Source organism: Vanellus vanellus (genome assembly GCF_965231255.1).
Source record: "Vanellus vanellus genome assembly, chromosome: 7".
NCBI lineage: Eukaryota > Metazoa > Chordata > Aves > Charadriiformes > Charadriidae > Vanellus > Vanellus vanellus.
Window position 1 is genome coordinate 13,692,829 of NC_138912.1, and position 17,560 is coordinate 13,710,388.

The 17,560-nt window shown below is 43.1% G+C and overlaps 1 protein-coding gene across 1 annotated transcript in view; it reads right to left on the reverse strand.

Moving 5' to 3' along the window:
* Window positions 1–17,560, reverse strand: part of SORCS3 (sortilin related VPS10 domain containing receptor 3) — a gene marked incomplete at both ends in the record, with an annotated part of 315,923 nt that overhangs the window by 26,693 nt on the left and 271,670 nt on the right. The window contains 4 exons of the mRNA XM_082486568.1: window positions 1,360–1,531; window positions 3,004–3,117; window positions 7,326–7,459; window positions 9,020–9,137. Of these exons, the coding sequence (XP_082342694.1) occupies window positions 1,360–1,531; window positions 3,004–3,117; window positions 7,326–7,459; window positions 9,020–9,137 (538 nt within the window). The remainder of the gene's footprint in view (window positions 1–1,359; window positions 1,532–3,003; window positions 3,118–7,325; window positions 7,460–9,019; window positions 9,138–17,560) is intronic.

Below are 17,560 nucleotides of genomic sequence, written 5' to 3' on the forward strand. Positions count from 1 at the left end.
TAACAAGGTATCACGAGAAAAAACTTCTCCATGGCAGTATGTTCAGACTTACAACAGCTTCTTGTATTCTTGAAGGTCTTAGTTGCCAATGGAGGCTGCTCTGGGGACTGGAACACTAGGCTTGCACTGTTTCTAATATGATTTCCCTAGAGACCTAATGTTGCTCATTGTCAGAGGCAGGATACTTAGGAGACAGGCATCTACTCTGTCCTGGTGTCATTATTCTTATGTTTGTGACCATGACAGGTCTGACTCCCAGCTGTCTCCAGGTACTGTCTCAAAACCATGTACGCCGGACAGAATAAATGACAAAATGTACTTGTGGTTCTCCAACACCACCTCACTCCCTCGTTGCCCCTCCTGAGACACCCAGAGATTTTAAAAGTGAAGTTGTGAGTTGACCCTTCTGTTTAACCAGAAAACAGATGCAACAAGAGCCATTCTGGGAAAATCACTGTTGGACCTCCAATGACACATTCCACGGGCAGTCAAAAGCCAGCAGGGGAATACTGCAGCTGCAAACACAGCAGGGCTTTTTGTGGTGCAGTCACGTATACCTCTAAACAGCAAATCAAATCACAGACCGGAAGAAGCATAAGATCATTTGAAAACCCCTCCTGTCAGCCTGAATACGGACCAAGTGCCCTCCTTAGCTATCCAACCCTCCACTGAGCCACAAGCCTTGGTGACACATGCTGCACCGTACGGGTTTGCCAAACAGAGGGGTACCTGACTCAAAGAGATCACCAGAAGTGCCTCAATATTTTGAAGCTTCAGGCACCAGCACAGCCTGGTATCACGCTACTGTTGGCTACGCAGGGAATCGTACCACATTATAAATAAAACAGATATGGGCTGGGGAGCTCAGAGGTGGTTTGAGGAGGCTTGGTTCCTACTGCAAAACAATAATGTCCCTTACTGCTCCCCATGAGTCTGAAAATGGTCCCCACTGTTCTTAACCTCTCCCAGCAAAGCTTCAGCTAAAGCTTTTCATCCCAGAAACAGAATTATTAAGCATAGAGACACCATTTCTGCCTCACAGACTCCATAAACTGCAGTTCACTGGAGGCAGAAAAAAGCTAGTGGGGAAATATACTTTCGACCAGATCTACCTTTCTTCAGCATTGGCTTCATCACTGCTAGACAAGATAACCAGCCAAATACTCATTTGGCTTGACCCAATATGATTGGTTTGCATGTTTCATGGACAGCCTTCTTTCACGAATTCTAAATCTCAGGAGTGTTCACCATTTCATGACCCCACCTGATCACTATTTTCCTCTCAGCAGCCTGACAGATGAAGGAAAAGAGTGTCAGTCCTGCCACAGAGTGAAAGGTTTGCTGAGCCCACTAACAAACCTCTTCCATAAGGATGATGAAGGTGGCATTGTGGCCATGCTCTGTGACCAACTTTCCATCAGTAGTGAGAATGTGCAGTCCTCGAGGTGCTTTTCCAGGACATTTCTCCATCTTGGCCATGTACTTCTCTCTCAAGCCATCTGTGCAGTTGTTAGACACAATCCTTCGGTACCTGGGGAACAGTAACAAAAGGAGATTGGGCTCAGGTGGTGGGCAGAAAAGTTTCCTTGTTTTGTTTTTGTTTTGTTTCTCCATCCTAATGCATGTGTTTTTTCAAAGACTAACTGATTGCATGATTCCCCAGCTGAAAGGAAGACTCAAAGAAATCTAACACTTTATTAAATTGCAGAAAGCCAAACATACCACAATCTAACCTTCTCCAGAGATTCTCAGCAGCATCAATGAGAACAGACACACATTGTGGAGGTGAATTATTCCACACTGCTAAAAGGCAGAGAACTCCCCCAACTCCTCATGCCTGCAGGACTGCACCCTGCATCACAGCTTTTTAATTATGCTTTTTATTACATTTTGTCTGTCTCTGCTCTGCTAGAAGGTGCTTGGAATGATGTGCCAAGAGCTTTATCCAATCCCGTTTTAAAATGATTCAAGGAACGGGTTTTTCCTCTTGGCTCTTCCTGGAAGACCTTAGCTAACTGGCAAGACACTCGGCTATTCCCGGTGTTGTTGAGGGGGATTAACCCTTTCTAGGAATTTCACAGTAAAAATACAGGACTGGTTAAGAAGACACAGACCCCAACTATTTTCTTATTGCTCTCTGTCAAGAGGGCTACAAGCGGTCATACTGGCCAGGGCTCCTGTAACGGCATCCCGTATTTATAGCAACCTTTCAGCTGAAAGGGGGTCTCTGAAGTTAAGTGACTCCAGACTCCCAGCAGCCTCGCTTTGTTCAGCCACCCGTATCAAGCAGCCACGAACAACCCTGTCATAACAATCGAGCACGCAGGACCCATGACTCAGAAGCAGCCCTGCAAAGTCCTCAGGGCCTGCGCCGCCTGAGAAGGAACATCAGAATTTTGCACCAGGCAGTGCAACCAGGGTTTCAGAGTATCCCCTGCATAACAGAATAGCATTTGCAGAGTAATACTACCATAATAAACCAACACTTGCCATCTGTTCTGGGTAGAACCAAGAGAAACCAGCACATGCAGCTTGTCTGAAATCTCAAGGCATTGTATATACAAAGCGAAAATGGCAGAGGCTAAAAATTGCTCATTTGAGCCTCTCCAGAAGCTGTTATAAATAGGAGCTGTAAGATAAGAAGAGGTTCAGTGAAAAATGATGTGAAATACCTTGAACCTGTCCTTTTAAATGTTCAGCTGTCTCTCAGATAGACCTTCTCGATTCGCATTTTAATTTTGCAGCAAAGGGGAGCTCCAAGTCTAGGCTCCAGGCATCATACATCACTTGATAGCAATACAATATCTACATGTCACTTATGTTAATGTGCTTCTCCCTGCCTCTGAGGAATGAGGCAATGTTCCATACAGATGCTGCTGCAAACATTACCTCACGAATAAGACTGGAAAAGAGCCAGGCGGGATGCAGAGAAAAAAGAACCATTCAGGTTCTCTTGTCTACTGCAAGGTCACCAAAACCAGAGAGATCACAAGGTTCACTTACCCAGTGCTGTTCATGTAGCTCTGACCAATGCTGCAATCCTTGGACAGGGAGGACGGGCTGAACCAGAAGGCTGGGACGCACTGGTTGTTGCTGTGCCTCTCATACCCGTAGTCACTACGGAGACAAGTCATGAGTGCATTGCTGTGCCCATTCCATAGATTTAACTCAGAGTTTTAGGTGACATTTTTGTTCCCCAAAGCATGTGTGTGTTGGTGGCTCTCTGCTGGATGGCACAACATCATGGATTGGGCTCACGCAGAGACAAAGTGCTTGCTTGGTTTGAGAGGCAGGAACACAGTTCACAGAAGGTATGTGATATCTGACAGCACCAGAACTACCAACCTCGCAGAGCACTGGGGGACTTGTGTTTCATTTGGTAACAAAACATGGGCAGAGATTCAGAAAGAAAATTGTATTGTTAATTTATTTTCCTATTAATCTCTAATAATTTCACTTGTTGGGTTCTTTTGGTTGGCTTGCTTTTTGCATTATGTGCTTGCAGAACAAACCAGACTAATTCCAAGATCTAATGCCACTTTTTCCCAACGAAACACTCAAAAATATAAAACACTAGGAGCACTTCCTGAACAATTAGCCAAGGTATGTATATTTACATATGTTGATGGCCTCCCTGCTCTGTGACTGAGCTATGACTGGACTGAAAGAAAACCATAGCCGATATTTTTCCAACACTAAACCAAAACAACACAGCCAACTTGGTAGTCTAAGGATTACATGACATTGTGTCACATGGGAAAGGTAATCCAGGGTATTGATGCTTCCTTGGACCACCGAAGAGTGGAAGCGCACACAACCACATCCAAGACTTCTTTTTACAGCTGCCTTTGCATGCCAATACAACAATGAAGCAATAGGATTAATCCAAAGCTTTCCATAAGTTTTAACAGGCTCTGGATGAGGTTTCTATGCATAGCCTTTATTGGCAGGCTGGATTTAAGGGGCAAATAAAAAGAGATTCTGTAGTTTTGCCAGAAGCAGGTTAACAAATGCCAACAAACTAAATCTCTGTGGAAACACAGACACTACAGAAGCTACTGCCTTGAAAGCTCTCTGTGCCCTTTAGGACACACTGAGTCTTATACTCCCCTTATTCAGAGTCTGACTTGCCAACAGAAAGTCTCTTTGGTAAGACAAAATTGTGCTATGTCTCCAGTGACCCAGGCTGCTACTGTTCCTTTTTTGGAGGGCAAAAATTCTGCAAGCTACTTTAAAAGGTTTGGAGATTCCCTAATGCTCTTTCTCTCAACATTCAATTTAATCATTCTCAGTGGGTCCGACCTGCACAGTCAAAAATGCCTGGCAGTGACTTGGTAATTAAAAATATTCAGGAGGAGCCGTACTTTGCCCCAAAGAAGAATAGAGCTGCATAAATATTTAATAAAATTAAAGACAACATTGAGGTATGCCCTCAAGGTTCTGTGCTTGTTCATTAACTTCTGGTAAATGTATATTAAAACCTCGCATGCTGCCCACCTTCCTTCTCATAAGCCCCAGGGTTTGCATAAGTTAAGGAAATAATCAAGTCCAGCTGCTGTGCTGTCTTTCTCGGGAAAGCTATCTTGACAGAGTAAATAAAGAAGCAGGAGGAGGGAAAAGAAAGATCAGCGAGCATTTTAATAACACTTCTGAGATCCTTCTGCCATTCTCTCTGTCAGAAAAAGGCCAGGGTTTGCTTTTGGTAATGACTGCAAGGGTTGGAAGGAGCCACCTCCGACCTTGACTCATGAGGATTTGTTGGACTGGGGCCCTGGGTTGTGATTTATGCCCCTGAAATTCAGATCAGCCTTATATGTAACAGCAGGAAACAGATAGCACCGCAAGATGAGGCAGACAGGGGCAAGGGCGCTGTGACCAAACAGGAGGGAGTGCAGCCCTCACAGCTTGTGCTGTAGGGCTCCTGCAGCACAAGTCCTGTCCGCACAGGTCTCAAAGGCAGGCGGCATCACTCCTAGTAGCGTGGGATGCTCCGTGACCCCAACCAGCCTCCAAACCTACTTACTGGGGAAGCAGAGGGCCTGTCTGTTGGGACCTGCTGGTCAGTGTACTCACATAACCCCAGCTGCTGACCCTCCTCCTTTCCCTGACTCTCTGCAGGACCTGCTCAGTTCACACACAACAGACAGACCAGTCAGTGCTTCCAAGAAAAATTGGCAATTGCAAACCCAGCCAGAAAAGGCTGAGTGGACATCTTGACTTTTCAAAAGCATCAAGTGAAAGAGTAGGAAGGAGCTGTCCTTCCAACTGTGGATACCTACAGTGGGGACGTCTCTCCATGAGCTCCCTGCCTAGAGCCTTCTTCCAGTCAGCAGAGAGAAAAGGCACTTCTCAGCACCTCCCCTTCTCGTCTTGACATCCAAAAGAAGACAGATGAATAATATTCTAGAATAACTTGTATCTTGCCACTGACTAAATAATGGTCTCATCCTTTAGAAGTAACAAGTCAGAGCACATGAGTTCACCCTTCCGCTTTTAAGATAATCAAGCTTGGCGCCCCACTTCCAGCACTGCTAGCGTTTTCTTCAAACTGATTGCCCCACACCTTCTTCCAGTCAGCCCTGCAGACTGGCTTCAAAACTCACCCTGAAACTGAAGCTTCTCCTTCTGATTCTCCATCACCAGCTATAGTAATTTTGCAATTGGAAGCCAGTTAACAATTCTGTTGACAGCGCAAAGTCTGAAACAAAAGCCAGCTTTCTGTCCTCTAACTGCATTTCCTCTGAAGGACTGACAAGGTTAACAGCAATATTCTGTCATGTTAGTGAGAAAGTTAAGCAAAAACGGTATTGAACACATGCAAGGAACACGTCAATTGACTGAAAAGGTGCATTCTGATGCAGACCCTTTTTCAAGGCAGAACAGCACTTAAGGCCAATTTAGCTACCACGGTTTTCCACTCACAGCTCAGAAAAGACAAGCTTCACTGTGAAAATAGAAAGCTGGTGAGGTACAAAGCCATCAAAAAGAAAAGAAAAAGAAAAAAAAGCAAATTCATAAGCATCTCTGGAGATTGGTGCTTGGTTCAGCTTAGAGGCATACACCAATGCCAAGGGCAGATACTGCAGGGCAAGATAGTTTGTTCATCCTGCAAGTCCTCATGATGAGAACAAAGGGAAAAGATCTCCTGAGTCAAGCTAAGGAGTCTCGGACGTAATTTGGGCATTAGGAACAAATTAAACATCCATCCAGATAAGATGAAAATCTCTGCTCTGTATCCCCAAATGTCTCTTAGAGCCAAACTACTGAGATATTGAAGAAAACATTTTGGTCTATTTTTTATTCATTTTTGCCACATTTCAGTGCGTCCATGTTCTAATAAGAATTGTGAGTCTCAGCTGGACAAAGTCCAAATAAGTGTGCAGAACTCATGTCTTGCAACTCTTCAGGAAGGATTCAAAGGTAAGCGAAATTTTCAGAAATCACACCAGTACCAAATCAGACACTGATCACGGTAACCTACTATAAAAATGAAAATGTTTTCTCAGCTGACCTGCTTTCAGAGTATTTTGAACTCCATCTAAATGACATTTTGATCATCTAAGTTCAATCATCACAGCTACTGACAGACTTAAATCTTTGGAATATTGCCTATCACAGGTTTCCTGTTAAGAGTTCCTTGTGCAGAGATCCTGACTGTTATGCATTCTCCCATCTCCTGTCCCCGATTGTTCAGCAATACCAAGCAGTGGTTCATTTTTTCCCTGTTTTATTTTTCAGCTGCTTTCAAAGTGACCTTAAAGCAGTTTGGAAATTATGGCCCCATTAAGTTAGAAACACCAATATTTATGCAAAACAAGTAGCTACATCTGACAAGGGTGGGCTGTACAGTCATGTCACAGAAGCCCTTTCAGAAATTTCTCAGTAAAACATTGCTAAAAAGCAACAAATGGTTCCCAGGAATTCAAAGGAATAATGATAAAAATATGTATGTTTTGCTAGCTTGTTCCCTCGGTATTCAACGACCTTGGAAGTGAGGACAGAAAAATTCCCTCCTCCTCCTGTAAGGGCCATGCTTTGGACCAGAGAAGAGTCCTGGCTGTCACTCTTCTAGAATGATGGACAAAAAAAAGTCAATCAGTACTTGCAATTTTCTGCTTTTGAATTCATCTTTCCCACAGATGAAGGGGACACATCCCTCACACAACAGGTATGCGGTTCATATCCATGCCATATGGATATGATCACAGCCACAAAGCTGCACGAGACCCAGTTTTTCTGCAAGGTTTTCTGTCTGGGCAGTAGATCGGCCACTGCCAATGCTACAAGAACAGTCCCTGCAAAAGTCCCCAGAGTCACATACTCACCACTCAAAGTCCCCTTGACTGCAGACACATGGTTCAGACACCACACTTTGGGAATAGTCCCGACCTAGGGAACACTGGGCTCCAGGCTTGCGTTTTTTATAGATCTTCCTCTCTCCCATGACACAAGGCTCCCCCTTCAGCAGCCGAGGAACAGGAGGGGAAAAAAAAACAGAGAGTTGTAGTGGCAGCTGGACCCTAAATGGAGCATTTTGTCAACAGACACAAAAGGCAATGAAAGCACGCAACTACCGCTGGGAGAGTGGGGAGCTAAGAGTCTAGCTGCCTTTTGTGGCTTTGCAAACTCAAAAGCCACCATGGGAGGACCCATGAGTGCAGTGTGTTCAGCATTGAGTTGGGATACTAATGACCATGTGCCCAAAATGCCTGGGTGCCCAAGCCATCGCAGGCACCCGGTCATGCCGTATTTCAGAAGGCACCCCCCCGGTGTATCTAGTCCTATGAATTATCCTGAAAAGGCAATGTGGATGTACTCCAGGGTTTCTTCCATATGTCAGATGAAATCTACTACAGGCAGAAGTGCCAACGCCTGAAACCCGGGGCAGGGACAAAATCTAGGTGTGGAACCCAGAAGTCCTGGCTCCCCTCCTCTTTCCTTGATAGACCTGGCTTTGTTATAGACCTCAGATAATTCTGATGGTGTGTTATACTGGGCTTTTTGAACACAAAGGTTTCCAAGATCACTAGTGGGAGTAGCTAACCTAAAGGAAACATTTGACATTTAGGTGAGTTGCTATAAACAGAATTTTCTCTGATGCAGAACTAATTTGTGTGCACAGAAGTAAGAAAAAAGACACCACCTAATTGAAATACTTCTCTTTCCCATTAACAGTGATTCCCAAGATGGCTGCCTGGTTACACACGTCTTCTCTTTTATTTCATTTAAATTATTTTCATTTATTCAATTCTATGATTTCAGTTATCTGATACCTCATTGCCAAATTACTGCTCATTTGTAATTCATGGATTTCATTCAGGAATATCACAGTGCCAATAGTTCTGGCTCTAGTTAGGTTGCCCTGCAGGGAGTGGGACATCATACTGGTGGCCACTAACCCATACGTAATCTTCAGAGGGTAGTGAGCTCTCTCAGTTCTAGTGGTTTCAGGACCTAAATATATCCAGCATGAAAATAAGCCACCGTGTATGAAAAGCAAAGCATGTATCCTTGAATAGAATGAAATAATTTGGTCTTCTCTGGTGTCTTTTATTCAAGGGCTCCCCAGAGTTTTACAGACACCTGCAGGACCTGCAGGATGAATAAATGTTTTTATTTTCATTTTTGAGTAGGGAAAATAGAGGCAAAGTGAAAGAAAATTATTTTCATGAGTCACTGACAGAGCTACAGAGAGTTCAATATGTCCTACAATTCAATCACAAGGTGAGTTTTTACATTGCCCCGAGCACTGAGGGCAAAATGAACCAGCTGGTGCAATGGAATATTTTCATACAAAGAGAAGTTAACAATCCCCCTAACTTGCCCAGAGAAGACTGGCCCCTTGTTTATTCATGCATATGCTTCAGGGGAAGTAAAGCATCAAACAGGTTAGAACTGTGACTTGATGGATGCAAAATATCCATATGCTCTGCTGAAAAGAACACGTACATTCCTACCTGGCAAGACAGAGTATGGGAAAAGGAACCCCCATCATTCCTTCCCTCCACAGTGGGAATACCTGATTGTGCAGATGCCAGGTTTGGTAGTCATCTTTGTTACACCTTCGACTGAAGATAGACTTGTAGTCCACCTTGACCAGCTGCCACTCAGAACGGAGACTGAAGTGCCCAAAAACTCTGAGCATGGGAGAGAAAAAAAGACAGACCCAGAGTCAGCCAGAGATATGCTCCCATTAAGCAAATAATTTCTCATGAATCTCAGCTGCAGAAACCAACGCACAGTATTGGAGCTTGATGCCAGAAAATGTTATTCAGTCGTGAATAACATATTCCTGTTCCCATAACATCCTAGGATTGTTTAGCCTTTTCCTGACCCCTTGTACAGCCTGTGTTGGAAGGTCTTCCATGCCTCTGTACTTAGCACAATGGGCCCCGAGTCTAATACAGACAGCTAGCTATCACTCACGAACAACAAACCACCACACCAGAAAGTAATGCGTCTAGTGTCAAGGGAGCTATTCAGATGAATATATGGGTTTGGTTGTCTCAAAGTCAAGCCTTTCTTAGCTGAACCAGTTTCTTTACTGCTGAACTTCTGTGTTGCACAAACTTACTACTTCATGAATTGTAAATGAAACACTTCAAATAACATATTTGGGATAGGGACTATAGGCAAGCAACCTGCAAAGATGGCATCATCCCTTCCATCTGGCAAATGCTGACTGCAGCTAGTAGGAGTGGAATTATAAACCATCACCAAAGTAAGGTTATCAGTACAGTTTTTTCTTAATTATTTTGAGTATGTCACTCATCACCAGCAGTCACTGATCACACTCCATGGTTCACGTAGCTAAGTAATAAGTTGATTTTCAGGATGGAAATGACACAAGTTCCCACACAACTCCAGGGCAACACAAGGCTCGTACTGAGTAAGGCAGTATACAAAAGCAGTTGGAGCTGAAGGGTCAGCACTCAAAAAATAGTGGAAGGACTCAGACAGTAATTCAAAACTGAGGCACAGATCTGTTACAAATGGGATGATGAAAGAGATCATATAAAATCGAATAGCACCAGAGGCGGCTTCACAAGCTTGGACCAGAACATCAGCGGCAGAGCTGATTGTTGAACACAGTTCCCTCTAAATGCCATTCCAACTATACAGCCCTCCTTCACACGCAGGGAAAGCTATGTGCTTGCTTAAGTGTCTGGAAGGGGAGGACCAAAGCAACAATGAGTACTGATGGTATACAACACCAAAGTACCATCACAACAAATACTAAGGGACACTACATGTTGGCAGCGGACTCCTTCACCAAAGAAAGCAAAATCACAGCAAAACAATGGTTTAGTTAATGAATAACACCATGTACCCAGATAAAAGACTCCATCCATCCAGAAACATAGCATGAGAGCTGCAGGATGCCCATTTTTCGATCAAGGAACAGCTTCCTATTCCCTTGGCCAGCTGTGATTTTCCCAGTAAGGAGCAGCTTTTCAATCAGGTGCAGCTGGATTTCCAAAGAGGTGTGTAATTGGAGGAGATTAGGATGGGTGACCAGACTTCAAAAGCCCTGAACAAAACTACAGCTTCTCATTGGCAGGAGGAACCTCTCGGTACACATAAACAACAAAAAAACAACAATCACATTGATTTGTCATTATAACATGACGACTTCTTGGCCATCACAGAATCACAGAATGGTCAGGGTTGGAAGGGACCTCTGGAATCATCTAGTCCAACCCTCATCTAAAATATAAGTTCCAGATTTTAAAAATTTTGTATGTAATGAAACCCAAACCTTTTCTGACACTTATGAAATGTCATTGTGTCACCCTTACTGTGAGGTGTAGAGGGCAGAGAAAGAATGGTTTTTTTTCATTATACCAAATCTTTCACTAACCTACATTTTTTACCCAATCCACTTATGAGATTAAAGTTTTTGTTGTTTTAATTATTCCAGATTAAAAAGAAAGAGGGAGGGAGACAGATGATTTAAAAATTTCCCTATGAAAGCGAAAAAGAAAACAAAAGAGAAAACTTCTATTGGGTTTCCAAGCACTGACTGCAATCCAGATCCTGCTGTGTCCCCAGCATGCTGCCATCCTTTACTCTAGTTCATCTTAATTTACACTGTAATCACACAAGGTTGTAGGCTTTGCTTTCCCCTCACTGCCCAAACTACTTCTCCTGTAGACTGTAGCCTGCACCAAAATTCCCCTGCATTGTGCTGTTTTTTCTGAAACAGAGACCAGCCAGGAATCAGTCGTGTTTTCCCATTTAGACCTGTCTCAGCTCATGGGTATCAGGGAGAAAAAGGGGGGGTAGGAAGATCTGAGAGCCTGGAGTTGTGGGTTTGCTGTGGACAATTTTCTACATCCAAGTTCTGCTTCGCAGAGGCAAGCTCCAAGAAGATGACAAGAAGAGGAGGGGCTACAATACAAGAAGAAACTGTGACAAAGGCGTACACTGGTTAGAAATGAGTAGGAGGTGAAGGACTTGTGTGGTGGAATGGATTTACTAGGTAGATCGTTGCCGGCTTCTCAGAACATTTCTTAGTGTAGTCCTAATTGTGGGGTATTAGCGATAGGAAACACCACCGCATCCACGCCAAGCTACAGAAGAAACTGCAATTCCTGTTCCTCAACACAGAAGGCACATTCCGGACCAAGATCAACCCACAGAAACCACAGCAACATGGGGTGCCAGGGCACTTGTTAGGAGAAGAAGGAAGAAGAGAGGAATGGGAAATAGCACATAGGGGAGATGAAGGCAGCCTCCGAAACCTTACTTAAGTAAGTTAGTACTGGAGTACTAACTCCAGCTTCCCTCCCCATCTTTCCCTGGCACTTGGGTAAATCCCACCAGCTTTTATGCCATGACTGCTTTCAGCATACACTGTTACAGAGTATACGTCTGGTCAGGGCACTATTGCACAGCTGGGCAGCTCTCCCATGAATCTTGTTCGTCCTGGATGTGACGCATGACTGAAATGTCATTCCTGCAAAGTAGCAACTCCGGCAGAAATCATTTAGTCCAGCAGATTTATACCAGTTCCGGATTTGAGCTGGGTGTTTATTACACAGAAAACATAGCAAGAGGAGGGGAGAACATAATCAAATACAAACACTTGCCTGAACCCAGAAGACAACAGGGCTGGAGAAATCCAACCCTTCGGCAGCCAATACATGTCAAGGAAAATGTTGATCCTCAAACTGACCCTTAGCTAACTGTCCAGCAAGAGAGCAAAAGGCTTTTTTGTGCTCTGCAAAAATCACCAGAACCACTTGCTTTTTAAATCCACTAAAATAAGCTAAAAAAACCTCTCTGCCATTGAAATTCTTCTCTGCTAATGATAATTAATGGAAAAATACAAAGTTTTCTAAGTGGAAGGCAATATATTAGCATTCCGAAAGCACAGAGCATTAGCTACTCTTTAATTAAATGATTTCAAAGAAGATCTTTGTATATAATTGCTATAATTTAGATGGAAACAATACTACACTAAATGTAATTAGAGGAGTGCGAACAGAGAGGGATGTTTTCCTCTGTGCTGCAGAGATGGCTCTGGGTCACCTGATTCCTAAAGTAGTAACTTTTCCCCCTCTTGCTAATAAAATGCTTCTTAAGCTTCATCAAACATTGTGGTGCAGCCTTCAGAGCTAAGAGCTTCTCATACGCAGAGAAGCTAGCAAGCAGCTGCATCCTGTGAGCGCTGCTCACCAATAATAAATGCAACCCAGACACCTACACTACAGCACTTTTTGATTGACCAGCCAACATGATGAAGGTTATGGCACATTTCAAGATGACTCAGTTGTGCATTTGAAACTTCTATACAAGTAAGCAAGTGTAAGGAATGGAAAAGAGTGCTACGTTATCTGTGGGGCTCCACTGGACTCTGAAACGTTGTTCCTCGGGAAGTGGTGAAAACCCTCATTTTTTTGTGGAATTAAAAATGTGCTAAACAAACCATCACAGGGAATAAACTCTGACTGAGCAAAATCAGGTATTGCAGCTGAACCCTGCTTTCATCAGTTTTGTGAACTACATCACTGGGTATCTTTCCATGGTGACTAAGGTGCATGCACATCACCTCTGCCCACCATATCTGTTTTGGGGTGGTGCAACAGAGAGGGCTGGGCAGGCAGCAAAGAGTCTTAAAATGCTAGTGTTCAGGTATTGATAAGTGCTTAGCATTAAGTGCATCTGGATTTCTGTACCCACTGAGGCTAGACAAAACAAGTCCCAAGGAAAGAGATGGAAAAAGAGATTGGTGGGAGTCTATTTTCCTTACTCAACTGGTGAGTCCTCACATTACTTTGAAGATTAAATCTGTTATCCAATTCCCATGTGCCTTTGTTTCTCATTTACTTTGTCTGGTCACTAAATTAGGAAGGTGGATTATTTTTTTTTTAATAAACATAGCTAAACTATCAAGATGATACAAGGGAAAAGGAGACATAAAGTACTATGAATTTTGCATCAATAACTTTGTCTACCGTGGTCTAACTGAATGCTCTTAATTGCTTCTTGCAAGGGTAGAAGACAAAAGGAGAGAGCTGGGTTTTCAAGGTCCAACTCTGGGAAGCCAACACAAAAAGTATGTTTTGATTTTTTCCATCTAAGCAGTCTGATCTGGAAGTCCTTGAGAAGCAATAAATACAAGAGCCCAGATGGCATTTAGACAGAGTCAGTTTTCTGACTAAGCTCAATTTAACAAAGATTCTCCAACCTAAGCCATGGAATGGTAATTTACAGGCTTTAGACAGGATAGATTTTGTTCTGTCCCTCAGAGTAAGCAGTTAAAACTCCACATAAAATCTTAGCTAATAGGACAGCATCTTCTCAACTGCTCTATTTGAAACCATTGCTAGGAAACCAGAAAATGCTTCCCAATCCATTCTTTAAAGAAACAAGGCAAGGCTTCTATTTCCAGGGCTGGATGTCATTTATTTGCAGAAAAAATATTAGGAACCTGGAAATCAATTCTGAAATGCTTACAGATTCATGATTCAGTCATTTTAGAAAAGGTTGTTGGTAATACTGCTATAATTATAACTTTCATTAATTTTTTAAATACACAATAACTTACAAATGCAGTATATACTGACTGGATAACCTTGTACAGAAACAATTTAAAAGGCTTTTAACATTTATACAGTGTTCTCTTGTCAAATTGCATTGCTTTTGCCTTATCATTCCTTGCATTGTTGGTACTTGTGCTTTTTACGTAATTCAACATTGCTCATTCCTGACAGGTCAACAGAATGAACTGAGGATCACAAGATAACAATTCATCCACCTCTTGTCCATACTTTCAATCTCTGTCCCTGCCTAGGGTGTGAGAAATAGATCATCTCAAGTAATAGCTCCTGTATTTCTCATAGGAAAGGCATCAGCTGTATCCACCTGGATCTATCCCTTCTGGCAGTTTCAGACGAGCTGTCCAAGCATGGAAATGGAAATGTCTTCTCATGCCTAAATCAAGTCCCCTTCTATCATTTCTGAAGTAAACTGGCAGGATATTACATGGAGCAAGCATGCATTGAAGCTGCCTGTACTTGGCTGGTCTGGTCTGGATATAGATGGAGGACTTTTATCTTCACTCGTCAGCCTAGCTCCTTTGCGGGTAATGGGAGATAATGGTCAAAGTCTCTGGTAACACCTCCTATCCTCAGCTGTGCCTGTCAGTGAGACAGATGACTGAAGATACAAAGGAAGGAAGCGGCTGATAAGGTCGTTTTCACTACATAAAACATCAAACACACCCTCCTTTCTAAAGCATTTTTCCTTTACTGGACATCAACAAGGTGAGGAGATGAAAAGGTACCTCATTTTGCTTCTTACAATGTACCCTGGGGGCCTCTGAAGTCAGATTTTAACAAGATTAGGTCCTACAGAATAGTCTGTTTAAGTTTTAAGCATTTTGAATACCTAAAAATAAAATAAAAGCAAAAAATATAATCTACTTAATAGACAGCACCTTTTGAGATGAACTACACAAGCAGATAAGATGGATGGATCATCAGAAAACTAGATAGAAAGAGAGCCAAATATATACTTTACTTGATAATACTGAAAGAAAAGCTAATTGCAGTGTCATCACAAATTGTCTGTTTCACTTGGGAAAGTGTGAAACCAACCTTGCTTCCCCCCCCCCCCCCCGCCTTTTTATTGTAAAAGAAAAACACTTGCTGAGGAAGTGTCTTAGCAAGCAAAAAATCCCCAATAGTAAAATCACCCACATCAGTCAGTAAATGCTTCAGTTGTCCTGGATCTATGCTGTAGTTATAGGAATGTAGAGAGGGAGAAAGCCAAGCAAGATTGCCGTCTGATTTCAATTACAATCCCTCATTTTTTACATCTGTGCCTCTAACAGGTAGTGCCAGTAGTTACTTAATGGGCGAAACCAAGAAGTGATATGAAGCACAATCTGGAAGAACCACATCCTCTCAGGGAAACAAGTCTTTGTTGTTTTGTTTTTTTTTTTCCTAGTGCCCTGGAGGGGCTGAAGTTCTCTCACCAAAACAAGGGGATGCCCGGCAGCTACAGGTGCACCGAGTGGTCAGTCCACCACAACTGAAGGTGCTCATTCTCTCTTTGACATCCAGCAAAAAGAAGCACATGTTGCTACTGCTGCAATTTTAACACCTAATCAGGTATCCAAGGCGAATCTCCCTTCCCACCAAATATCACCAGTGTGGACCAGCTTGGTCGATGCCACCCTCAGTGTAGTGGCATAGCGCAGACTGGAGAATTCCTCTCTACAAACTGGTTGGATAGGTATCAGATGGGCTGACTCATAGTCACCCAGGTTAGTTCCATGCAGCATCAGCTTGGACCCATCAGTGCAAAAGTCAAGGACCAGAGACACTCAAATTTGGTCGGTCTGCTCTCATGAACTCTAAAGCCATTTAATTTTTCAGCATGCTGCGTAGATGTGGACCTGAGTGGTTGCCAGGTAAAGCCTGTGTATGTCTGGTGTTCTGCATTTCCATTCCTATGGGTCTAGGTAAGCTTGGAGAGTAAAGCTTTTCTGCAAGACCTATTCTGGCACTTATACAACCAGCACTGAGATGGAGCTAAGGATCCTCGCCTGACCCGAGTTGGGGTTTGCTGTTGGTTATTGTACTTTACACCCCAGTGCACCATGCTCCAAGAGAACTGAATAATTCAGTATCAGCGTGGCGTAAATATATGGAGGCAACACAAACGGTTTGCTGCCATTTCTTCTGATCCAGGGTGCTGGGTAACATAGACCAGAGGTGGGGGGATGGCCTAGCAGAAAGAGTTAAGATCCAGCTAAACATATTAGCCCTAGCTGAGAATTGACTGTGTCCCTGCACAAGGTTCTCTCTCTCACTTGCATAATTGCCTCGATTTAGTTTGGATTTTTCTCCCCGCTAACCAGGCTACCCTGGTCCTACATCACCTGGGAAAAGGGTGAGCCTATGCTAGAGATCCTGGCTCAGTGCACACACTTACAGAAGGACCTGCTACATAAATGTACCTCCATCGCTTGTTGACATTTATAGCTTTTGAGACAATAGAAGAAAATGCTGACAACTTCACACAAAAAGAGCGCCTGTTATGAAATCTGGATGTGAAGCCATCTGTGTGTAAGAAAGCAGCAGTACAGCAAGACTAGCTCCGATGTGCAGGCCGAGGTGTTAGGACCAAAAACACGCATGCAGGAATGGAATAGTTGCAAATTGTGCTGGCCGGGTTAGGTTTTATGAATGGGGAGTGAGAGATGAGCTATTTTGCCATGAATTAAACATAAATCATGCCTTTAGAGAAAACCAAATGGGCTGTGTAACCTCCCAATTGTTTTTTATTAGGGTTTAGATGGAATTAGCGTTAAAGGAGGTCACTAGTTACATGGAAATTGGATGGAAAGGGACTGAGACAAGGAAGCAGAACCTAATTGAAAGAGACACAGATCAGCAATTAGGGAGAATGGAAGAGGGAGAGGGAGAGTTATACTGTCTCATGACTGGTAAGATGATGCAGGGAGCAAGAGACTGGAAACAAAGGAAACATAAAAAATGAAAGATGACACCGGAAAGGCATGTAATTGCCAACAAAAACCACTGTCTAATTTTTTTCCTAAACAATAAATATGGTCTTTAAAAGCCACTTAGGAGCTTTTAATTCAGTTGCTTTTGGCTGACCTGTTAACTAGGAACAGTAGCCTGAGGGCAACTGGGTGATGATTCAGGGCTGCTGTACTTCTGCCTGTGGATAAAGTAAGAAAAATGGAAATTTTTCCTAGAAAGAAGAGATGCATTTCCTTCCAAATAAAATATACTATCCATCTGGATCTAGATTTCCAGCCGGTGCAAGTTAGTGTAATTCCCTTAGACCATCTCAGATACAAGGCCTTGTTCTAATACTACTATTCAGAGGGAGAAACAACGGCAGCAGTGAAACTACCAAGAATATACCAACAGCAGACAGCAGCTTGCACGATGACAAATTTGTTCAAGAAAATCTTGGTCTGTGTTCTGTTTCCCAAGGGGAAGAGTCAAATGAGAATTTCACAGAATTTTTCATGCAGATGAAATCTGAAGGAAGTGGTTTATTTCAACTTCCAAGT